This window comes from Serinus canaria, chromosome 5 (assembly GCF_022539315.1).
Source record: "Serinus canaria isolate serCan28SL12 chromosome 5, serCan2020, whole genome shotgun sequence".
Classification (NCBI taxonomy): domain Eukaryota; kingdom Metazoa; phylum Chordata; class Aves; order Passeriformes; family Fringillidae; genus Serinus; species Serinus canaria.
This window is the reverse complement of record NC_066319.1, coordinates 12,126,253-12,152,632: the sequence shown is the minus strand read 5'-3', so window position 1 is coordinate 12,152,632 and position 26,380 is coordinate 12,126,253. Positions and strand designations below refer to the sequence as shown.

The 26,380-nt window shown below is 40.8% G+C and overlaps 1 protein-coding gene across 1 annotated transcript in view; it reads right to left on the bottom strand.

Annotated features, from left to right (window-relative positions):
- Positions 1-16,935, bottom strand: part of PDE3B (phosphodiesterase 3B) — an 83,906-nt gene extending 66,971 nt beyond the window's left edge. The window contains 2 exon segments of the mRNA XM_030240367.2: positions 15,533-16,470; positions 16,473-16,935. Of these exon segments, the coding sequence (XP_030096227.2) occupies positions 15,533-16,470; positions 16,473-16,527 (993 nt within the window). The 5' untranslated portion in view covers positions 16,528-16,935.
- Between the last annotated feature and the right edge of the window lie 9,445 nt (positions 16,936-26,380).

Genomic DNA, 26,380 nt, shown 5'->3' with positions numbered 1-26,380 from the left:
CTAGGGAAATTTATTTTCGTACAGATCACAAAAATATGATTGTACATTTTTGAGAACCAAGCACAGCTACAACTCTCTTCACAGAAGCAGCACGGAAAGTTTAAATAAATTGAATTTTTTTCCTAAGCAGCGCTTCACAAATTCTCTCGCAGTCACAAGCAGAGGGCTTGAGATGGAGCCAGTCTTTCCCTTTGTAACAGGCGAGTTCAGCTTGCAACACTATCAAAAATAAAAGAACTGTAAGCTAATTGCTGGCAAGTATGACGCAAGCGGTTTCCTAGGGAACAGCCCAAGTTGCTGAAGTGCCTGATCCAGCATTTCCTCATCTGTTTGCACTCACACCAGCAGTCTGACAATGTAGTCACTGCATCCTGTTTCACTCAGCAGCCAGAGAAACGCTCCGCTTAACCCTTCAGTTACAGCTCCCCACTTAGCCCTGCTCAAACTCACTTTTTACAGCCAGGCTTTGCACGGGCTTTTGCCTTGTCTCACAACTTGGCAGCAGCTGCCTTTTCTACTTTTAATTGGGAAGGAAAAGATGAGAAAAAAAATCAATTTAAATTATTTTTTTACAGCATCTTTTAATTTGTAATTTTTCTATTTGCACTAGTGAAAGTTTCAGCCACAAATTAAATTTAAAAATATTAGTCGCCCGCAGACTTTTCATAAAACAATGAGTTACATGTATTTCTGATCTTAACTTTACAAGTTTTAATCTTCCTGATTTTATCCTATACTTAAATTAAATATAAATATCAAGATTATCTATCAAACTGCTTCTCATTCAATTCAAAAAGACTCGTTTCTAAGTAGCCGTAGGCTCATTCGTAAGTAGCAAACATATTTTTAAAATGTATCAAAAAACAGACAGACACCAAGGAATAAAACAAAAATCACATTTTGATCTAAAAAAATGTAGAGAGGACAGATCTCATCAGTGTGCAGGGAAACTGCAGATCCTGGAGAAAAAAAAAATATAAAAAACAACAAATGCTGGCTTTTCTGGCAATATATTGAACACACAAAAAAATAGATTATTTTACAGTTTACTTCTTATATGTGAATTTGAATTTGGTCATTTCAGGACATGAATAAACATGAAACAAACTATTTTCAGCACAGAGCTTTTCTGTGCTGACATCAGTGCTTATCCGGTGTAAAACATGACTGTTTTTCTGTACTATGGGAATAGCTGTGGGCCACAAAGAAAGCAGAAAGGTGAGATAAAAGTAATTATTTGTTGTTGCTGTTGTTAAAAAATTCTGGGCAATTCTTCACCATGGAAAAACGCTCATGAAATTTAAGGTGAAAAAGGCTCCCCCCCCTTCACAGAGTGATCTCCTGAGTGCACTTTCAAATGGGAAACCCCCTCAAGCATTCTGAAATGGATGACAGCCAGCCAGAACAACCTGTCACAGCAGCTTCCTGACCACCAAAGAGAACTGGGTACTGAAAATGTGAAGGTGCAGGCAGGAGGCAGTGGCAGGGACTTTTCAGAATTCCTTTCCCCAAAGCTTACTCACTCAGGGGCCAGTCTGCATCATGCCAGAACTGCTCTGCAAGAAAACATCCTGATTTTCCACTAACTGGCACTCTCATTCTTTCTAATACACCGTGTTTCTCCTTTTTCTTGGGAAGCCTTCCTGCTCAAATCTAGCATCATACTGTAACAATATCCCAAAGCATAAAATAACAAGTTTTATGCTGAAAAGCCCAGGGGTACAGAGAAAGGAGCAGGCTGAAATAAAGCTCTTGAGAGCAGTTTTGCATGGTCACCAGTACTTCTGTAAAGAAAGAAGAAACCAGAAAGATAACACAACAGGATCAATGCTCTAGCTTAGTCAGCAATCAACTATTTGCTAGCATCTCAGTGGTGTATTTCTCAAAATACAGATGTTTCCATCAGTAGGCTTTTCTACTCTATTAATATAGATTTTTCTCTGCATTACTTCTTAGCTTCTCCCCATTCACCTGCATTCCTCTTATGTTATTCCTGTGTGCTACAGTACCCATAGAGTTTGCAGGAAGGCAGAAGAAAAACAGAAGTAAATGTTTTCTTCACCCATAGATAATTTTCCTCAACTGAATGGAAAGCTCAAGAAACAAAACAAAGGAAGAAGTCTGGTATGTGATTATGGAAATTCCAGAATGAGATCAAGCAGTTTCAGGGATGAGGAGCAGAAAACCAGGGATGGCACAATGCATGTTGAGGAACCCTAATGTCCCTATAGGGGAGGGAAGCAAACCAGCACAGGCTAGCAGGATACTGAAGATCCCCACCCTGACTGTATTCAGCAGTGGATTAGGGAGCCCTGAGGAAAGTGATGAGCCACATGATGGCTCTGGCTTATGGGATTCAAGGTTCAGACAATTTCTCCAAAACTAAAACATAAAATGGTTGCCAAGGATATCTTTGATAAAATGAGTTTTTAGGTGAGTGGATTAGAACCAGGTGGAAGAAGACCCACATAGAAGTTCTGTCAGAGGGCACTAAAAGATATTTATATACCAATATGAACAAAAGCCTCTGCAAGGGTTGGAAATCTATCCAAATACCACTGGCTTAGCACTTTTATAATCCTCAGAATTGTTGTCTGCCTCATAACAATCCACTGACTATGGAATCCACCATCACAGTGTTGTTTTCTCCAGCTCTGTCTCCTGCTACACTCTGGGACACAAGAAAGAAAATACAGCTAGGTGTATTTTCAAGTCACCAAGCTAGGTGACATCCCAAATGACGCTCATGACAAGAGCAAGGCAGGGAACTAGCTGTCCTCTTTAAATCTGCTTTTTTCTTGGCTTACCCATCTTACTGAAATCTGCAGGGGTACCACTGCAGAACATCTCAGAGAGTGAATCACAGCTGATGGGAAGAACAAGACAGACCTGGAACACAGCTGGGAATCTAACAGATATGCTGAATCAATGTATTACTCAGATATTGGAGATAAAGTTCAAAATTTCTTTTAAAAGAAAGAAAAGTTCTGTGAAAATCCACTAAAATGTGCAAACCTAAGGGAGGTAAATAAAGCTCAAGGTATCAGAACAAAAAGTATTCCTATGCCCCTGCTGATCCTGTTACAGCCCAAGCTGTAATCAGAATGAAACAACCCAACCAAATTCATTGTCAGTACTGTACAGATCAGGCAAAGCTTTCCTGTAGCTCTCAAACACTGCAGGAAAGTACAATGACAAATACAAATCCTCTGAGTCTTTATCTCCATGTTTAACGGTGTAGTGAAGGGAGGAAGATGTTCAGCATTTATTTTTTGAGGCACAGCTCATTCCATACTATCTATCATTAGTCAGCCAGCTCCTCTTGCTACAATTGCAACCCTTGAGCCAATACTACTCCTATTTCTCCCTCCTCACTTGCTTACAATAGGAGAGAGCAAGGCAAAACATAAACAAGATGTCTAAAGAGACATCTTGTTAAAAAAAAAAAATCACCCAAAAACACCAAACCCCAAACCAACCTAGAAATCCTTTGTCCCCATCATCCAGGAAATAAACAAACAGGGGGTTGTTTTGAGTTTTGAAACTACTGAAGACATGCAGATACTCTTTGGGCAGCAAAAAATAAGCTCTGAGCCACCAAAGCCCACATCCTAAGAGCTCAGATGTGACAAATAAATTTGCAGGTGCACTTACAGAGAAGGAAGCAGATGGGGGAGTGCCCTGCATCTAACCTGCAGAACTAAAAAAGCAAAATGAACAAAGAACTTCACAATAAAATACAGTATCAAGGTAAAAGAGAAGGTATGCATGACTGTAAAAAATAAATGTATGCAGCATCTTCAATGTAGCTGAATTGTGTACAACTTTTCCACAATGGCCAGTTACAAGTAACAGATTCTAGAAACATTTTAATGCTGTAACTACAAATAAATATTTAATTCTTCTGTGTTATAAGTTATAACTTACAAAATGTTCTATAATTTTTAAACACTAATTTGATTGCTAGGTTTCTAAACAGTAAAGTGTTTTGTGTCAGAACATTTTAATATCTCTGCTGAAACAGACACTTGTAATTTTGGACCAAATTATGGTACTGATCTTACAACAAAGAAAGAACACACTGGTAGGAAGAGGTGTTCAAATTATCGTAAATGAAGAAAAGGTAAAAACAAGGACAAAGAAAGAAAAATGATATCTCCAAAAAAGACAAGCAAATAAGGAATTTACTTTTGAACGTTAATCTCCTGGAAAATTATTTCCTTGTACTTTCGAGGCCCAAATAATTAAGAATAAAAATGTGGCTTCTAAAGGCACACCAAACCTATCCATCACCAGACAGGTGAAAGAAACATAGCTCTAGGAGTGTGTTCAAGACTGTTAACACTTGTTAAAGTTATAAATTACATTAAGCTCTGTGAATTTTTAAACAAGTAAGGACTATAATCTCAATCCTTAAACACTGCAAAACACATGTTCTTTTCCACTTGAAAGCTTAAGTGCTCTGCTGACTCTAGGGAGCTTCCTACGAGAACAAGTGTTAAGGCAAGCATGGAAGACTTACAAATCTTTAGAAAGGAGATTTTAACAGCAACTACTCTCATAAAAGACAAATTACATAGGACTAAATGTACCTTTAGAGGTCCATTATTGAAGCTGTACTGACTTTTGCAGATACCTGAAATGGCATCTATTAGATGAAACACAGTTTAAATATTTTCTAATGTTGTGAGACACCTTCCCAAAAAAATATATCAATTTCATGTTTACAGGTGTAATATCAGTTTCTAACTTGATTTGTCCTGAAATGTTATGCCCAATAATGAGTTATGTAAATTTTACACATAAGCACTGAGTTGTACTCAGTTTTAATAAGACTGTTTGAAGCTTAGGGTGTCTTATCTAATTTTTATTTTTGCTCTTCATAAAAAATTCTTATCCATCACACATAGGATAAAGTACTGCTTCTTTTCATCAGACCATTCTGCAGATGTCTCCGGCAGTCATTGCCTCAGAGGATTTGAAAACACAGGCCACACTTAAAGCAATAGCCAGCATTGCATCTGCCTCTGCTCATCTACTCCCATTTTCTTATTTTCATCTTGACATCATAGAAGATCACTTGCAAGCTTATTATTTTCAAACTTCTTTGAAATTCTCTGGCATATAATGAACAGGCTGCCAGTTATGAAAAATAAATGAAGTAACAGCAATGACAAAAAGAAGGACTGGTCATTAACATAAAAGCTGTTCCAAACTCTTCCTTCTCAATCCAACTTGTTCAAGCACTCCAAATAGAAGGAAAAATTAGACTTTCTGTATTATGAGGGCATGCTGTGCTGAATAAAAACCAGCAATAAATGCTGATAAAATTCTAATTAATGCTTTCTATAACTGCCTAAAAATAAGCTAAGAGATGCTTATAATCAAAATACTTTCAACTGTGCTTTGCCATAACAGCAAAATGCTGTCATTTACATCATGGTAATAACTCATTTTGACTTCAGACAGACAAATTACAGTTCTTTAATCGTTAGAAAGATCCTAAGTAGCATTCCACAGATTTTTTACTATTTAAACAAAAAGAAAAAAAAAACCTAGAAGATGACTAAACATCTGTGTGAATAATCTATGGAAATTCTCTCACTGCAAGGTTTGTTTGAAATCTGCTTTGTGAGCATTTTCCAAAACTGATTCCCAAAAGAATACTCTGCTGCCCCAAAAATGCAGTTAGCTGAAACAAGGACAGAAGGAGGATGCATGCAGGGTGGACAAGACAATCCTGTTTGTGTTTTTTAGTTAAGACATGAAATGTACTGCTCTATTCTATACTAACATGTTAGGAATAATCATCATTAATGATTTCTTTACATCTGTGTCTCACTGCCCTTTTGTACGGACAATCTCAGTGGAAACAGTAAAACCTGGACCAATATTCATCTTTCCCTGAGCAAAATAAAGTCTGCTTCTTGCAGATCCGACTGGCCAAGAGGAAAGCTGTGCTAGCGTGCCTTTGCTCCTTCCAGCCTCAGCCAATTCCTTCAGGGCACTTGCTGCCAGAGCAGATGGTGTTTCACAGGCACAGCAGGATCTAAACTTTTTCAGCCTGCTAATCACACCTTCAGGTTTCAACACAAACTTCCCTCCCTTTCTACTCACACATCTGCTTGTATCTGCAGAAACGCAGCTTAAATAAACTGAGATTTAATTTCATACTATGTAATGAGGGAGGGAGAATTTGTAGGAAACTACGGAATTGCAAGAGCAGCTATGCAAGAGCCTGTGAGTGAATTTATACATGACACTGTCTAGGTGGCAAATCAAATGAAATGAAGGCCACTGTGAACAGTAATCAACATAATAATCACTTAAGAGCTCTCTCAAAACACTCTTTTTTTTTTTCCCAAGTCAGCATCATTAAACCACCCATGACACTGAGTTTTTTTAACTACTAACTACATCCTATGAACACAGAGATCTTGCCCTGCCTCGGAGAAAGCTCACAAAAAGTCAGCTCAGTTGAGAGGTACAAGCCCAGCTGAGAGGCCATCCCTGCCTGTAAAGCACAGGGTGTGAGGTTCCTTGGCCACCCCACAGCCCTCACACAGGAGATAATGAGGGATCTGAGAGCCACTGTTGAGCAGTCATCACATTTTGAAAAACAGGAGGTGTATCAACAACCTCTGTGAAAGGATGGAAACTCTTCTGGACAGCCAGAAGGTACTAGAAAAATCTCCTTTAAAAACCCTGTATTTCTTAAATTAGTAACTGTAGAATACTCAGAAACTTAGAATTCTTTTAAAAGAATCTACTAGGCAGAAAGAAAGAAATTATATTCTTGAAGTGGCAAATAGGTATCACACAATAATACTTAGGAGGAAAAAAATAAATATGTTGTGATTGAACATGCAATATCAACTGACTCTATGAAAAATAAAAAGACCCTAAATGGAAACACAGGCCTTTAGTTTTAAGTCACAGTAGAAAAAAAGTCATGCAGACATTAAGGCTAGTAAAAGAATGTCTTTTTTACCCTTTAATTTAGCTCCTATCTTGTAAAAGGGCATTAATTAATCAAAAACAAATGAAGCATGACCAGTAATGAAGGTTAAAGAGACACACTAATACCATGGTGCCTATGCAGGGAGTCATAATGAAGCTTTTATTTCAATAAAAATGATGAAATTTCCCTCTGGTAACTCTAGCTTTTACCCACTTTTAGAAAAGTTCATTCTATATTCTGAGCTTTGGTGACAAAAGCATCCTGACAGTAGATATTAACAGGCAGGTGTGACACAGGCTTGCTGTATCACCACTCCTCAGAGGTACAGTTCCTCTGGGGTGGGGGAGCAGCACTGGCTGCTTTGGGCATAATGAGTGAACTCACCCCAAATTAAACCCCATTCCTACTTCTGTGACCATCAGCAGCATGGATACAGCTAAACCAACTCACCTGTCATGATAATTCACACCAAAAAGCCTGAGATTTTCCTCATAAAAAAGGGAAGACCTCTCAAAACCAAATCCAAAGCACTCAAATACAGCCTTATATGGTACCTTTTCTACAGTATCTTGAAAACCTTAAAAATAGTAAATTATAGAGGGAAAATATCATTTTCATAGTCCGTAAAACAAACTTTTATTTATCAAATGAACAACAAATGGAACATTTGCTGCATACATGCCTTAGAGTATGCAGCACTAATAACTTAGTGAAGGGATTTGGGTTTACATAAAGGGACATTAAGGTGGCAACTCCATACTAGGTAACAAAACTTGTCAACATTACCATTTGATCAGACATTGAACTGGAAATATGCCAGGTTTTTTCACACACCCCTGTACAAACTGGAGTGAACACTGGTGGTCACGAATGTTCTGCATAACAGCACTGCTTTTCATAAATATTGAACTATCAAACAAATAGGGGGATATAAAGAACTGCTTGGTTATCTGTGCCCTGGTCTGGCCCTCTCCCAATAAATTTGCAGTTGTTTCAAAGGAATGTGCTACATACAAAAGCTCTGTGTGAAAAAGTGAGGATGGCCCAACACATCAAAACTTACTCCTCACCAGCTGCCTGTATTGATATCGATGATGTCCTTCTCCAGCTGAATGAACCATTTTCAAATACAAAACTGCTCTGGAAGCTGACATTTTGTTTCAGCAGTCATGCCTTGTTATGGCCCTTCCAGGTCCTAGAACAGTTTGTTTTGCCACACTCATCAATAAGGCCATTCACTTCTCTGCTCTTCCTTAAGCACAGAGTTCCCTGACCTATTTCTTTCACAAATATCGGTAACACTTCCCTTCCCCAAATATCATCATCTGCCAGTTTGCTTGTTACCCTGGGAACTCTCATTTATTAACATCCATGGCTCCTGTCTGCTTTGAAGGCTCTAGCACAATTTTACTGCCACTAGCTTCTTAAAGTTATTGATCCTTTTTCTGCTTCAGCAACAATCACTCAGACATTGCACAGTTTGCCCTGACCAATCCAAGCTCTAGCTGTAACCTTAAATTTTCATTTCTGCTATTGAGTTGCAGGAAAGTCCCCTTTTTTTTTTTTTCACCATTAAAATTTATTCTGTAGTGTCATTGCATCTTGTAAAGCATTGTTTTCAGCCACTGGAAAGGACATGCTGAAATTCAACATTTCCTTTCACTCTCTTTTACTCTCATCTTCAACTATTCTTTCAGCTTGCTCTCCACATAGTTTTTATCCTGGAAAATCAGTGAGATTCCAGCAAAATATTCTATGTCTGTAGCCTTCTGTGGTCTGTCCTCTCTTTTCTCATTTGGCAGACACAAGTTTTGCATCTGTTTTCCTCCAGAACTTTTTGCATCAACAATAGAACAGTACATCCCCTCATTTTCCCTGCCTGTGATCTCCAATCTTTGCACAAAAGCACAAGATTTACCCTTTCCCATCTTCAGCAACTGGTATAATCTAATAGTGGTATTTGCCTTTGTTCAGTGATTTCTTTTGAGGGTGGTAAGACTGCATCAAGTCTTCATTTTAAAGTATCAGAAAAGCAAAACAGGAATAAAAAAGCTTTTTTTAGAAATATAAGTTTCCAACCAAATGTCACATAGGGCCCAGGCTGTGACAGACTCCCCACCCCACCTGCATCATTCTGGTGCTCACTCGTGACATGAGACTGTCACGGGGATTCTGAGAGCTCAGCTCACACTGCAGACTTGCCCTGCCCATTCCATAGAGTTTCTTCCCTTCCCATTCATGTTCTTTTCATAAAATCTGCTGGGATTTGATCCTGTAAGGCCAATATACTACAATCAGTTCCACTGCTCAAGTTCAATTATTAGAATAGTACTGTCAGGCATATACACGCACAGACATACAGTGTCAAAATAAGAGTTTTTCTCAGGAAAATATACCAAATTTCTTGCCATTCTCTTCCCTTTCATATTTAACCTCCCAGAATACACTGTTCACAAAGCCCAGCATGGAAGCTGCCCCTCTTTTTCATTCCAGAGACTCTTCTGAGCACCTTTTGTTTCTCATCTCGACAAGTTTCTTTCCTAAATTTAAAACATCTTCCCGGTCCAAGCTGAATATTAGTAGTTTATGCAATTTATTCTGCTATTTTTCTTCAACATAGTCAATCATACAGTTGTTGGAACTGTCTCTCACAGCTTCTTTTATTTCTTTCCTACTGGTGCTCTGTAACATGCTTCCCTCACCTTCCAACAAATTTCTGCAGCATTTCCACAGCAGGGGTCTTTGATCTCCTTCCTTTCTCCACTTATATTTTCTTTCCAGGAAAACACACCTGAAGCAACAAACTCCTTTGCTACACAGACAGCTCAGAGACACTCTTGCCTGCTTTTACTTATGCAGAGTATAAACTGCCACCAAGTCTTGGATATCTAAAAGCCAGCTTAAGCTAAACTTAGCCAACAGAACTCTTAAGTACACTCAGTCTTCCTAAAACCCTTCTTTGTCATTCTCAGTGGTCCCAGGTGAAATTGTGCCAGGGGATAACATCTTAAACTCTGACCTCTCTACTGTCAAACCATGATTCAATCAGCCTTTCTTTGTGGTATATTACTACAAGAGAGAAAGAGAGAGAGAAAAAGAGAGAGGGAGAAAGAGAGACAGAGAGAGAGAAAAAGAAGAGGGAGAAAGAGAGACAGAGAGAGAGACAGAGAGAGAGACAGAGAGAGAGACAGAGAGAGAGACAGAGAGAGAGACGGAGAGAGAGACAATATAAGACAGAGAGAGAAGAGACAGAGAGGAGACAGGGAGAGAGACAGAGAGAGAGACAGAGAGAGAGATACGAGAGAGAGAGACAGAGAGAGAGACAGAGAGAGAGACATAGAGGAGACATAGAGACGAGACAGAGAGAGAGACCAGAGAGAAGAGACAGAGAGAGAGACAGAGAGAGAGACAGAGAGAGAGACAGAGATATGAGACACTGAGTAGAGACAGAGAGAGAGAGACGAGAGATAGAGACAGAGAGAGAGACAGAGAGAGACAGTAGAGATAGACAGAGAGATAGCGAGATGAGAGAGACGAGATAGAGACCGAGAGGAGACAGAGAGAGAGACAGAGAGAGAGACAGAGAGAGAGACAGAGAGAGAGACAGAGAGATAGACAGAGAAGAGAGACCAGGAGAGAACAGATAGAGAGACAGAGAGAGAGACAGAGAGAGAGACATAGAGAGAGACAGAGAGAGAGACAGATAGAGAGAGAACAGAGAGATAGACAGAGAGATAGACAGAGATGAGAGAAGAGAAGAGACAGAGAGAGAGACATATAGAAGCACAGAGAGAGAGACAGAGAGAGATAGACGACCATGAAGAGGACAGAGAGATAGACAGAGATAGATACAGAGAAACGAGAGATAGAAGACAGAGAGAAGACAAGAGAGAGAGACAGAGAGAGAGACAGAGAGAACTTTGACCAACTTTTACTTCTCATTTCACATTTCATCTAGCTCAATATAATTTGCCAACGTCAGAGAGAACCAGACAGAAACAACAGAATCCTACCCATTCAAAATATGGTTGCAGAAACAGTTTTCCAAGTCTGTTACTTTCACCATGCAAGCATTCTCTTTGCATATTCCTCACATTCAGCTGCATCCCATTGGAATTGATTCCATCCACAGCTCAACACACACTGCTACCTTGATTTTTTCCCTGTGAGATAAACCCCAGGAACAGGAAGATTTGGTGAACAACAGAAATACATCTGGCCATGCAGGTACAGCTGTGGTAACAGTCATTGGAATCATGAGGGAGAAACTACAAACAGCAAAGAGCTGGTTTGTCAAACACGCAGCAAGGAGAATTGTATTTTGTTACTGGCTGCACTCAACAGGTAAAGGTTCACCTGTTTCTGGGTTGCAAACAGCATCTGAGTGTAGCAGATACTAAAAATCTGTTTCAGTATCAGATTATAAAATACACATTAACAGACAGCTTCTGCACTAGGAAGTTTATGCCCTGAAAACTTAAGGACAAGGTGTAATTTGTTTCACAAATAGGTAACAGACGCAGATGTAAATTTCATGAGCAAATAAGGAACTGCATTAATTTCAAGCTACACAAATATTTCAGACTCCTGAAATCAAGTCCTGATGTTCCTAAGGTAATACATCAAAGGTATGAGATAGCTTGGAACAGAAACTGGGGAGAGGTGGTGGTCAATCCAACCCTAACCACAAGACAATTCTTCCTGTAATTAACAGAGTGCAACATGAAAGCAGTATTTGTTCATTAAATATCCCAGCTTTCCTATGTGCTTGAACCCAGTCAGATAACCAGAAAAAGTGTGTTTCAGCTCTGTTTGCAGACTGTTTTGGACATGTATCATGTGTATTTGAATAGGAAGGCCTATTCTTTACTCAAGGAAAAATATGAATATTTTTTCTGGATTCTGAGAAGTTCCTATTTAAGATTTCCTACACATAGGTGTTTGCTCTCATATACATGTCCACTACCAAGTTAAAGAAAAAAAAATCTTACTACCATATTTTTCAGGACATAGTGTTTACAAGATCTGCAATATTGACAAGCACCTTTTAGATTCCCTGATTTGGCTTTCAGACAAAAAAAAAAAAAAAAAAAAAAAAAAAAAAAATTAAGTGCTAAATGTGCAACAGTCAATAAAGATAAACCCTTTGATATCAGTAGCAATAGGTGGAGCTAACAGATTACCACCCAATTAATACATGCAGTCAAAATATGACCTACACAAAGTTTGAAATACCAATCAATACTGCAGTCTTACTGCAATTCTTCTCTGGGTCCAGGATGAATATTGAAGTAACAATATAAACAGCCTGTTTACTGCTAAAATCATATCAATTTCTATTGGCAGAAGTGTTAATGTAGTAGAATTCAGAAAAGGCATTGCCTTTGCAAAATTTTTTGCTGTAATTTGAGTCATATTGTTTTCTACAACGTGTATTTATATATTTTGATATTGGCATTTAAGTATACTTACACAAAAACATAAAGACATAATCTGTTCAAGTTTCTTTCCTCCCACCTCAAAATATATTGCTAGACATATACACTGCAGAAGAGACACACACAGCACGAATTGAGACACTTTGATTGCTAAAGTAGATATAGATATTCATATAAATAGCAAGAATAATCTAATTTTATCAACTTTCCAGCTTTATAGTTACTGCACCTATTGAAGTCCAGAAAGCAATACCTAAGTATTTGTCATGAGGATTACTCAAATTTGCAAGCTTTTACAGGATCATGCTTACAAGGCTTCTTTCCACCTGTACCCCAGAAAAAAAATTCCATCCAATTTCTGTGTGCATGTGCTGCTGGTTGTACATTCCCTGTGTGTTAGTATTCCATCCTGCTCCCACCCCTCCATGCACACAGACCCCTTGGAACTGTTGGCTTAAAAAAAAAAAAAAAGAAAAAAACCCAATCAAATAAATATCATTATCTTCTTGTATACTTTGGTAGATAAAGAGCAAATATAACTTCAAATCAACATGTTACTGAAAATTTAAGGTCAATACTAACATTCTCTAGTTTTATCAAATAATAACTAAAATCTACACAAAATGAGATTGTTCTTATTATAAAAAAAAATAGAAAGAAATAAAAAAAATCAGCCACTGGACTAATCTCCCCAGAGAAGTAATGGATTCCCCAACATTAGACAAGTTTAAGATTTAGCAGGACAGGGTGCTGGGCCAACTTGTCTAGACAGTGATTTTGCCAAGAAAGGTATGACCAGATGATCCTTGGAGTACCCTACTGACCTGCTATTCTATACTTGACATAACTTCTTCTACATATAAGAGGCTTGTGACACAAAATACATCTAATAGAATCACAATAATAACTTATCTCTCATTCATTAAAGTATTTCTGTCATGGTGGACTAGCAGCATCTTCCTAACAATGTTCATTCAACTCCTTGAAATACTAATATTGGAAAAAAACCCCACAGTACTGCTTTATAAAGACCTGCAAAATGTGTAATCAGCCCTTAAAGAAAAGCCACGCAATAGATGCTCTCTGAAAAGCATAAAGTGTACACATTCCTTTGGTTTCAAGGAAGCAATATAAAAACCTTGTACTGTTTATTCATATAAAGTCACACATTATGGGTTTACTTCTCCCTACCCCTGCACAAACAATTGATGTTTTATCAGCTCTGCAACGTCTGATCTCTCTCCAAGTCAGACAGGAGATCAGAGGATTTAACCTGTGTTATCCTTGTAAAATTGCATATAAAATACAGCAGAGAACATGTATCTGTGGTTCTCATTTAAACTGTGCTTAACAAAACACAAATATTTATTGTGAAGCATAATAGATCATTAGGAAAATGAAGAACTTCATATCTCTTTGTTGTTCACATCTAGTGATAACAAAGATATCAAATTCTGGAAGTCTACCAAAAAGTTACATTTTATTATGAACACGTATGATTTAAGCATTGCCAATAAATTCTATGTATTTAGTTATAGCTGACATTTATGATGTTACTTGAAGAATAATGAATGCCCTAACTTGAAATATGCACATGCCTTTAAAAAGTGAGCTGAACGTCAAAGGAAGCTTTTAGTAACTTGCATATGAACAAATACCTTCTATCATCTAGAAAGGTTAATGAAATCACATTTTCTGAGATTTCTGCACTATAGACGAATGTGACAGCAAAAGAGAGCATTTACTATCCAGAAGGGAACAGAGAAAGTAAATTATTATATGATAGTCCCTACATATCTTAACTGCTAGTAAAATATTTTAATGTTTCTTTCATTGTATGCATTAGATAATCTGCAACGTACTGAATGAGTTATTTCTGAAGACTGTCACAGCATACTTGCATTTTAACCTTTTATGCAGAAACAATTACTGCATTAATGACTGTAAACAATTACTGTATTAATTCTGTTGGGCAAACTCAGGGGGGGAAATGCTCGAAAACTACTCCACCGTTTCAGATTCACTTCGTATTTCATCAGACCTAATTCACAGTCAATCACAAGACCTGCATTATAGAGCAAATGTCAAGGAAAAACTAGAAAATTTTATTTGGCACCGATGAGCTTCAGCCACGACAGTAACAGACGGGGGATTCTGCAGCAACAATCACTTCGCAGAAACTGCTCACTTGCGCGTTTATTAAATGCACTCCCCTCATTCTCCCTCCTACAACGGGCTGATAATCCACTTGCAGCAGCCTCGGGCCAGTTCCAACACAACTCGATGTTCCTGCAGTTGACGTGCAAGTGCCCAAATAAAAACAAACTCCCCCACACGCACGGGGGTTTACGCTACAAAAAACAAGACTCATTGAAAAGTTTTCCGGGAGGTAGAAACCAACAGAGTTCCATTCAAGAAAACTGAGCGTTTCGGGCATCCCTCCAGCCCCTACTGAACAGCTCTCTCTTCAGTAAAAAGAAGTTTCTTAAAACCCATCAACCCAAAACTAACGTTAACTTAGGTGGAGCGAGGAGCAGGGGAGAGAGAGAGGGAGAGAGGGGAACAAACGACAGTAATCTGCAGGGCAGAAGGACAGCTGCCACTCAAACAACGCCAACACTCGATAAATAATATCCCTCAAAACCTGATATTTCTTTTGCACTTGGTAATGGTTTTGTCGATAGAAAGCGGGAAGAACCAGAAGTGCCGGGCAGCTTAGAAAGCTGCGGTTTCTTTCTCTCGGAAAGACTGCCAGACGGTGGGGGGCTTCGGAAAAAAAAAAAACCAAAATAACACGGTAACTGAAAGCTGAAGCTGACTGGCTTGAGGTTTTGCTCTAATCAATAGGGACGGCTGTTTAATAATTGAGATTGCATAAAAATGCGAGCGAGCCTTCTGTCCTACAGCAAATACATTATTATGATTTAGCACCCACGCAGAAATAAAGGGTTATATCGATTCTGCAGAACCGAGCTGAGAAACCCGCTAAGGGACTAACATTCTCCTCCATTCCTCTAGCAGGAGTTTGTTAGTGAGCAGACATCCAGCACAGACACACACAGCAGTCAGGAAAAGCTATGGAGTGGCGCTCATTCCTCCGAAAGTTTCTCCTTCAAGTTTCGGAGAAACCTACCTGCTCTCTGGAAATGCAAGGCAACGAGGGTCTCCTAAACATTTTGCAGCTGCCGTAGTAGCTGACCGAAGTTTCCCCTAGGGACACGCAGCTAGATCTCCTCCTGGGTCTTATCACAGGCACTTTTTCCTCCACGCTGGGGAGCCGTGGGTGGCGGTGATGCTGGTGGTGCGCTCCTCGGCTCTGCGCCGAGAAGATGCCGTGCTCCCCGCCCCAGAGTGCCAGGAGGCAGCCTGCCACCCCGACCGTGCCGGCCAGCAGCGGGCCGAGCGCTGGGGGCAGCGCCTGGAGGCTGCTGAGCGACACCAGCCACACCAGGCTGCAGAACACCAAGACGAGGAGGCTCCGGCGCAACTTCAGGGAGCTCTGCGGCAGGGTCAGCGCTGCCACCGAGACCAGCACCGTCAGGAGCCTTCCTAGGAACATCTGCGGCTCCTCTTCGTGCTCCTCCGCGGGCAGCAGCCACTGCAGCGCCACGAAGTCTCCCGAGTAGCAGCACAGGGGCAGCGCCAGCAGCCACCAGCGGGTCGTGCCGCCGCCGTGCTCCCCGCGCCGGCCGCCGACCAGGTAGCAGGTGAGGAAGAAGAAGGCACAGGCGATGCTGAAGAGGGGGCTGAGGAAGCGGGTCAGGCACAGCAAGGCGTGCAGCGGCCGCGGGCTCCGCCAGCTGCTCCCGTCCTGCTGCTCCCGGGCGCTGCCCCGGCCGGGAAAGGCCAGAAGCGAGAGGGCAGCGGCAGCCAGGACGCCCAGGGCGAGCCGAGCCCGGGAGGAGGAGGCGGTAGGAAAGAGCAGCAAGGAGAGGAAGCTCTTCGGGGGGTCCTGCCGCAGCGGGGTCGCGCAGCTCTTCACGTATCCGTTCCGCAGGCTCTCCGCGCTGCCGGGCAGCGCCGCGGGGGCGGCCGCCCCGCCGCCGTCCGGCTGCGGGCAGTGCTGCGGGGCTCGGCCGGCCCCGGGGGGGAGGCGGCCGCCGCCGCAGCTTCTCGCTCTTCCCTCATGGTGGTCGGGGACGCGGCAGGGGGAGGACGGCGGAGAGGCGCGGGTCGCGCTAGCTGCGTCCCGGCCGCGCCTCCCGCATCCCCTCAAGAGAAGGGAGCCGGGCTGAGCCGCCGCTCGTCCCCCGCGGGCAGCGGCGTCCGCGGCATGGTGGGTGAGGACGGGAAAAAGAGAGAAAAGGTAAAAGTCTGGCTCGCCCGCTCGCGTTCCTCAAACGGCTCCGGCGGCGGGCACTCGCTGCCGCCTCCCAGCGCCCAGCGGCGGCAGCGGCCGCGGCGGAGCCAGCGGGGGTGGGAGTGAGGCGGGGAACAGCCCCCCTCACCCTTGCCTCCCCTCCCTGCCGCCCGCCTCCCCGCCCGCCTACCCTCCTTCCCCGGGCCCCGGGAGTCGCACTTCCCGCGATCTTTTTTAAAATATAAATCTGTATGTCTGTACCCAGCCGCCCCCCGTGCGGGGCTCGGGCCGGCCCCCGCCCAGCGCCGCAGCCGCAGCGAGGGACGATGAGGAAGCGATGGAGGGGCAGGAACGCTGAACTGGCGCGACTTTGTGCTTGATCTTGTCATCTAGTTCGAGGTGCCGCGGAAAAGTTGTTCGTACGGGCTATAAAGCACACGCTGAGTATCGAAGTGTTTTCCCTCTGAGGAGTATCACTTTTTCCTTTTTATTACCTTTTTTTTTTTTTTTTTTTTTAAGCACCCGAGATGTAAGTATGAATTGGAGTAATTATCTACTTCTTTTTCCCGCCCCCGTTAACTAAGTTACAGACTAGACCTCATTGCACGACCAGGTTTATTTGCACAGCTAATACCTTTGGAATGGATCAAAATAATAATTTTGGAAGGGATCATTGGAAGTGTTTAGACTGCTGTAAGGGAAAACAGGCAGTTAATGGGATTTTTAGTATTGCCTTTGCTCATTTATTCTGTTTGTTTCTTTCTGGAAAAGTAACTGCTGAGCACTTCTAAATTTATTATAATTGTGCATGTTTACCTTGTTACTTAGAACAAAGGTCCTTTGAGCCATATTTCCACATAATATTGTACTGCTCTACTTAAGCTGGTTCAGAAATCAGTTCGGCTAAGTCAGTAGTTGCAATTTTTGCTTTTTTTAATTGAAATAAGGAACTCTTGAAAATTATTTGGTGCCATTGCTTGTAATTCCCTCCTTTTGAGCAGCCCCCGTGTAGCAGCTGGTTTGTGGAAGCTGTGGGGTGGCAGGAAGTGCTGCCCTTACAGGACAGAGGCCTGAAAGTTGGCCATGAACAGAAATCACCAAGTGTGATGCCTGACAGAAAATGCAGTATGCAATGGCAAATAGAGTAACTCCTGTACGTGGGAGGGAAATACGTAATGATTTATTTTTTAAAAGGCAGATCAATCTAGTGGAATTTTAAAACTATAGCACATCTACCTCTGTTAGAAATACCTCTTCACTCTTTTTTCCAAAAAAAAAAAGAAAAAAATTCTCTCCTGACTCAGTACACTTAACAAAGATTCTGTGCTATCATATTGGTTCTAAAAAGTTTTTGAAAAAGGAAAATGTGTAGTTCCTTTGGGATTATATTCTTACATTTTCTTGTATTCATACGTTAGTGATATCAATTAGACCACACAATCAAGTATACTTGTAAATGCTTTTAAGGCTGAGAAATACCTTGCTTTTATGCATATTTTTTTTTTATTCCCTTGAATTCAGCTATAAATAAATTCATTCCCGAAATAATTCACTGGTGTAATCTTCATTTAAACACCTTTGGGTATAGTTGCAGCAGTGGAGACTGGAAGTGCTTAAGGAAGACTACAGAGACAGGACCTCACATGATCCCTAAATACCATGGATGCAACCATCTGTGGCTTCAGCATTTTCTGAATCAGAAGTGGTGTCTTATTCTTGATAGTTCTTAGTAGGTTTTTAATCCACAAATTTGGCCAGTCTTCTTTTTTCTTTTTTGAAGTCCACATAGGTTTTTAGCGTCTGCAGAGTAGTACTAGAAAAGGTCTCTACTCAATGCAACTTGACTGCACAAATGTGAAATATGGTTGTTTTTTAAAGTTTCCTACCTGTCTTAATTGATATTCTTCTCATTTTGATAGAAACAATGAACAGTTGCTCTCTTCTCACTTTGTCTCTTCAATTCATGATTTTATATCTTTCCTCAGTCTTGCATTTATTTTCTAAGCTGAAGAGTTCGGGCATATTTTTTCAGATTCTTTTCATGTTATTGGTTTTTTTGTTTGTTTTGGGGTTTTTTTGAGCACCACTGTATGCTTTTGGAGCAGAGAAGACCAGGAGTTATACCCAGTATTCAAGACAGAAGCACAGTCCAAATAATGGTTTCTTCCCTTGTAATTCCTGTCTCTCATTTGTTATGCTTTGCTGGGGAAGTGATACAGCAGATAAACTAAGCATTGTTGAAAGTGGTTCTGTTGAACATTGAACACTGTTTTCACAGTGTTAAGTATATAGATCCCAGGCTCTGTGTTCTGATTGTTAACATCTACATCCACTAGATAATTTTATAGGTAAGATTAGGGTTTTTTCTGTGTTTACATTACAGTTATCTACAGTAAATTTCACCTGCCTATGAAGTCAGCACTGTGAGGCTGTAAGCACATTCTCTCAGTCAGTATATTGGTAATAACAGTATATTTTACCACCTTCCCCTCTTTTTTCAAATCATTTATCATTAATTAATTAGCTTTAATTTCAGTGATATGTGTGCTGAAGAAATGTATACATTCCAAAATGTAATGGGAATATAGTTGGTCTTTAATGTCTCTGTTGCCTAACAACACTCTTCCTACCACATTACAGGACCCTGTCTTGAGGAGTTTCCAATCTAATAAAGAATTTCAGTATAAAGAAAACTTGGTTTGAGTACTTTAATGTCTGTTGTAAATTAGAATAGCATTAACTAAATTGCTCCTTGTAACATAATAATTTTTAGAATAAGGAAATAACTTTCTTATTAGCTATTTCTTAAACAAATACAGAAAAACATATTGTTTTATTAAAATTGATGACATTTATGTCAGGGGAATGTAATTTTTTTCATCATCCTCCAGTTTAAGTGCCAAAACAAGATGGGTGGCTCAGTGACTTGAGTCAGGTTGGCCGTCTCTGACTATCTAATAACAATAAATACTAATATAATTAAATATTATTTTTAAATGGTGATAAATAAGATTTTCCAAGTTAAGTCTGTTAGATCAATGGCCTCCCTGTCTTTATGCTGAGGCAGCTTTCTTGTTCCTGCTTTTCTTATTTTCTCCTTTTCCTCCTGAGCAGAGGGAATGAGCCAATGTCTGGGTGAAGTTTGGCTGCCAGCAAGGGCCAAGCCACCACAATAACCATGTATACTCAGCCCTGGAGATCTGATCAGGAAAATACTGTTAAATCTTGAATTTTCATTGCAAAGACTGACCCTGCTGCCATCACTGTGTTTTAATAGAGAATTTTCATTTGTTTGGTCAAACTCAAAACCAGACCTAATTTTAAAGTGGAATTCTTCGTGGATGAGACTATGAAAATATGGTGTTTATACCCACAGCATACTGGCAGTAGAATAGAACAACTCATAACTGATTTGGCAGTAGAGACTTACTTTTTCTTCATTAAATCTATACTAGCAAAATTCATAAACTGGTGGTTCCACCTCTACAGTGGAAAATACTTACTGACTTTATTGACAATTTAATATATGTTGTCGAGTTGTGTTTGTTAGTTTCTGTTGATCCTGAGACATGTGAAGTTCCTTTTGCTTCCTAAGTGATTAAACTTGCAAACACTTAAAATCAGATTTTGGGAAGATGGGTGTATATTCCTTTGTAACTCCAGAAAAGCATAATGATGAATATTTCAGATAGAAATGATAATATTTAACATAAGAATATAAACCAAAAGCAGTCATAAAACAGTTAATTTAAATTCTCCTAATTCAGGGGATAACTATTTTTATAGCATTGTTTTGAAGGTTTAGTTTGGGTTTTTTCTGGCTAAGGAAATTGCAAGTATTTATTTAACCAGCTACCTCCACATCTTCCAGTGTCATTATTCCTAGTGATCCCTACAGTGATAAGTGGTCAATGACCCTCACATAGGATGAACTACAGGAGTCTTACAGACCTGCCTCTAATTCATCACAGTGGGAGAACAACTGCAACAGCACAGTTGCATTCTGCTAAAAGCTTACATTTTCCCCAATAGGTTATTGTGCAGGAAGAATCTTAAAAACTGACCATATCTTTTCTCTGCCTAAAAAGAGAAATGTTTGTTTTTTCCTTAATTTGGTGAAAGAAAAAAATAAAAATGAAACTCCCTGGAAAGGCCAAGGCTACCAACTGGTAGTGCCTCTGTGTGAATGTCCCCATTTACACACTCAAACTTGCACCAAGAGACCTTAAACTGAATTTGAAATGTAGTTTGGCAGGTGATGTCAACTGCTAATTATGTCCCTCCTTGTTTTCTGTACGGGCTTGGTATCACTTCAGAACATTGGCAATAATAAAATTGATGTGTAAAACTTGAAGGAGTAGTTTTTTAAATTAAAGCTGATTTTTAGTCTTTGTCCTGTTAGATATGTAGGAATGGTAATCCATCAATATTAGCATTTCTCAGAAAACAGCAACATACTCCTTCATCCAGTGAAGGACCTTTATATTCATAAAGCATAGAATATCAAGCCAATAACACAGAGAGGTGTAGAAAAGCTGAAATTTATTCAAGTAGACTATTCTAACAATTGAAAGCTAGGGGGTGAGAAATCTACATGGGGACTACCTTATACCTAAAAAAGGGTCAATGTCTTACAACCAGAACTCTAAAAAAACTTGATCTTCTAAATGAAAACATTGCTGGGAACCTATGACTAAGCGATGGCTAACAAACAGAATTTTCACTAAAACTTATGGTGGGGGATGTCACAGTGCCCGAGTTGAGCACTGCTCACACATCCCCTTCCATTGCTGTGCCAGCGGAGACGAGTTGGAGCTGGGCGCCTCAGAGCTGAGGGGAGAAGTGCAGTCTCCTCCTCTTCCAAAAGCTCCCTTTTGCTGCTCTCTTCTGCCTGGGCCTCTGCAGAGAGCGGTGGCACAGGCACAGCCACATCAGGGCACGGTTGTGCCTCAGCAGCTGCAGCAGCTCCTGGCAGCAGCCGCGTCCCCGCCTGCAGCACGGCCCTGCGGAGACCGAGCGGCTCTGGCGCTTCTCCTGCAAGACACAGAATGGGGAGAGCGTGGGGCTGAGCCCTCTTGGGATGCCTTGGGACACCCTTGCAGACACTCTGGCCTGGCTGGGCTTTCCCGAGCTGAGGCTGCAGGAATACGGGCCCTGGCCAGCTCAGCCTGGTGTCCCTGGGGCTCAGCCCCTGGCCCTGATTCCTCACCCAGGGCCTGAAATCCCCCTCTGCCTTGGGGCCTTGGGCCGAGTGCTCCCAAGAGGTCCAGGACCCTTGGGATCTGACCAGCTTCTCTCCTCCATGAGGCTCTCATACCTTGCCTGACCTCAGCTTGACCCAAGGCCTTGTTTCCTCCTCACCCCTGCCCCCATCCCACCGGCCTGACCCTCCTCCCTCACCTCTACGCAGCAACTCCAGAGGCTTCTGCCAAGGCAGCACCTGAGCACAACGTCCATCAGCAGCAGCTCCAGGACTAAATCTAACAAAGAAACTGCTGCCATGACCCACCAGGGGGACATCTCAGGGCCCACAGTCTCTGGCTCCATGACCTCGGGAAGCTGGCCCAAGGTGCCCATGTCCCCCTCAGGACAGATGGGCCAGAATCAGTAGTAGCACGTAGGCTCTCAGAAGCCACTGGGAGCCGTGGCCAGCCATGGTGCTGCTGCAGGTTGAGCTGCCACCTCAGCACATGCTCTGGCCGTCTCTCCGCAGCAACTTCTGCTCGCGCTCTGGGCACAGTGACAGGCTGGGGACAGCTCCCAGCCACCATGCTGGCCCCAGAGGCTGTGATGTCACAGAATAGCAGAATCAATTGGCTTGGGAGAGCCCTGAGCAATCATGGAATGCCCAGCATGGCAGCTCCAGCAGAGCCCTGAGTGCCACGCCCTCTCTTTCCTTGAACTCCTCCCGCAAAGGGAAGAACACGACTGCTTCATGCAGCCCATTCCAATGTATTTTGCCCCTCTTTGGGAAAAAGTCCTTCCTAATGTCCAACCCAAGTGTTCCTTGGCACAGCTTTAAATCCTTGTTGGCATTTGCTCTCATGTCCTTCCCTTCTCTGAGAAGGCTGGCACTGCCTTATCAGTAAGTTGCCTTTAGGCAGGAGAAGAGGCTTTGCTCATGAGTGCTGCTCAACATTTTTTGCTCAACATGCCAAGGGGCTCCTTTTTCTTTGATGTCCCTGTGATCTTGGGAGCTGGAGCACAGTGCGGGCCCGGAGACAGCAATGGTGCTCAGTGAAGGGGGCCCTGCTTGAGGCTGCCCAGGAATGGCAGGGATGTGCTCCAGGCCTTGGATGGCAGCACCAGCTGCAGCAAGAGCCCCTGGCACAGTAGGGAGTTGGAGCCTCACACAGAGCCCTGCAGGAAGGATGGAGAGGCCTGGAACTGCAGGGGATTCTTGTGGTAGAAGAGCAGGACCCAGCCCTTGTTCCTGTTGAACCTCCTGCCTGTCCTGGAACTGGTTGATACTTAAAGCACCATATGATAGAATACCTGCACCTGTGTAACAGTGACTAGTGATAGTATGACCTCCATATACAGACAAATATCTTAATTTTCTATTTTGTAATTTCTAAATGAAAATTTGTCTATATATAAAATACTAACTTATTTTTGCATTGTCTGTTCTCTGTTCTAGTGTAGAATAACTAGAAAGAGCTGACAACATAACAATGACTCTTTTCACTTAAGTCTGTAATCCTGGCATCCTATTCAGCCTATTGGTTTTGACCCACACATCCAGAACCTGTCTAAATCTTACCACATCCATTTTAATATTTCTTAGTTTTAATCATTACCTTCTGTTTTTACTGCCCAATTTTATTTCTTTTTTGCCAATGCCCGATAATCTTGGTATGCACAGAGATTTTGTTTTCTCCTCAAAGCACCTTTTTCTCCTATTCTTCAGACACATGAAATACAGAAATTTTATTATTCCTTTCTAATGTAGTGCTGCCATTCCTATCAGTTTCTCACTGTGTGGACAACTTTTCCATCTGTTTACTAACTTTCAACATAGTTGCCCAGCTCTTCATAAAATGTTTTTGTGCTTTCCTTTGAATCAGCACAGAAATATTAGGTAAATTCTAGAAAGTCCTCTTTAAAAGTTTCTCTTCAAGCACTTCATACTGTTCAGCATCAAATTAATAACAATCAGATCTGATTGTTATTGCATGTAAACCTGCCCTGACTGTTGTCCTTGCCCTTTTATTCATGGGAAAAGAAATTATCAATTTGGTACCTAATTTGGAAACTTTCACAGAGTAATACTTCAGGAAATTATGAGACACAACAGTGCTTTCTAGAGCCTCCTTTTTGGCTTTCTCATCCTAATCTGGAATCATTTGTGTAAAGTGCCCTGTGTATCATCAAAGAATCAGTAAATTGATGTTCAGGGAATAGTATTGTACTACCTGACTACTGGTGAGATGCAGAGCATAGGAAAGAAAAGGTGGGAAGAGAGGACTTACTTTGTGAGCAAGTTCTGAATTAAGTTACTGCTTTTGCTGCTTTTTTTTTCGTTCATATCCATTAGGAATTTGATGGCCAAATACCATGTTTTGAATTGGCTTTCTTTGAATACTAGGTTTTGAGAAATTAATTTTTCAATTAATTTAATGACAGTCAGGATTACATAGGCAGTAATTGTGTCTGCCTCAACGTTTTTATCAGCTGTGCATCAATGCTTGAATAAACAGAGAAATGGCATTACAACATTAGCAGTTAGCAAAAAAAAAAAAAAAACCCAAAAAACCAAAACAAAACAAAACAAAACAAACCCAAGCAAACAACAAACTAAAGAAACATTTTGCCTCCAGAAAACCCATGCAAGTGTGGCTCACTTAGGGAAGTCAAACGTTTTGACCAAAGTTCAATGCTGGGAGAAACACCAGCATTGTGCCTTATCTTTCTAAGTTCATGTGGTGGCAGTCACTGTGGTTATTCTGTAGAAACATGTGCTGCAGCCAGCAACTGGAGCTGTCTGGATCACCTCCTGGTTTTCCATGTGCTGCATGCTCTCTCTTAAATGCAGCCTGTATCAGCTGTAAGGTGTTTGTTCATCTCCAGTGCTGAAGACTGAGAGAGAGCTGTGGTGGTTTGTAGGCCACCAGACATAATGGGAACAAGCTCTTGAAGGAGATGGCAAAATGCAGTTATTGGAGGAATTCAAAATATATTGGTGAAAGAGGCTTCTTGTGCAAGTGTACTCACTAAGCATGGTGTCAGTATTCTTGCAATTAGTTGTTGTTAGTCTATTCTGTCTAAGGGTGGCAAAGAAAGATTCAGTTGCATTCCACACCAAGCAAAGCACTCACTTTCAAAGTTACAACACTGTGATCTTCATCATGTGGCAGCTAAGACCGAGTTACTAAAAATTACATCTTCTGGTTGCATTTCTCAAAAAACAGGCCCAAGGGAAAGAAGACTGGAAAAGAGTAATAAAAAGTAAATTGTTCCTTGTATGATAAGGTGTATTTAATGGTTGTTGTGCATGTCAGTTTAAAAAGCATGGGCAATGCACTGGAAAGATGGGGTTGCTGTGGAAGGCCATTGTTAGATGAGATTTCCATTTCTAGTGAAGGAAAATATCCATGAGATGATCTTTGAAAAACTAGTGGTGAATAGCAGAAATATTGTGTCAAGTTAATTAAACAAGAACTCTCTTTAGAAACTACAAGGAGAAAAATCTTTCCTATGTCCATATTTTTATTTTTATGAGAAGAAGCAACAGCGTGTTGTATTTTGGTACTAAATCCAGATGCTTCCACTATTTTATTTTTTTAAATCTAAGGGATCCTTCTCCTCATCTGAACAAACTGGGACTCTTTGGAAATGAACCAACATGTGCAACCCCAGATAAGAACTTAATGATGTGCACCCTTAGAGCTGAAAAATGTTTCAATCATAGCCAGGCTCTCACTTTCAGGGTGAAAACATCAAAAATTATTTTTAATGTTTACAAACAGAATCTGTTGATGCTGATGTGATTTCAGCAGTTAGGTCATGTATAATCTACATGTCCTTTCAAATAAAATTAATTGTCTAACACTTCATATTGAATTTATGGAAAATTTTCATGAGATTGCATAACTTTTAAAAACAACATTTTTATGCTATATATAAAGAATAAATGAAAAAAAAATTGAGAAGTTGTTCAGAGAGTACACATTTAAATAAACTTGTATGTCTTTGGCAATTGTTTTTTCCAAGGCAGCATGAATTTGAATGTTCACATCCTAGCAAAAATAAAGATAATGGGCTATCACATTCAACAAATAGTTGTCAAAGTTCTGGCTTTAAGATACTTGAGAACTGTGTAATTGTATATGGTACTAATTATTTACATAAGCTTATTTAGAGAATAGTGGTATAGTTTGGGGGGGTTAATAATAAAAATGTAGGAATTCACCAAACATTACCAGATTTCACTTTTTCACCCAATTATTCAAGTACAATTTGTCACCCTATATTATAAGTGAAATTGGAGGTTAATAATAAAACAGAAGGTGACTTTCTTCATATGTAGCATTTCTATAAAAAGTTGATTTTATGCTGAATCGTGTTTTATTATGAAATCTGCACTTTGAATGAAATAGCATTAAACTTAAAAATACATTCTAATATTTCAATGTCAATTCAGTCCTTAACTTGCTAATTGAAATTTCTGCCTTGAATTGA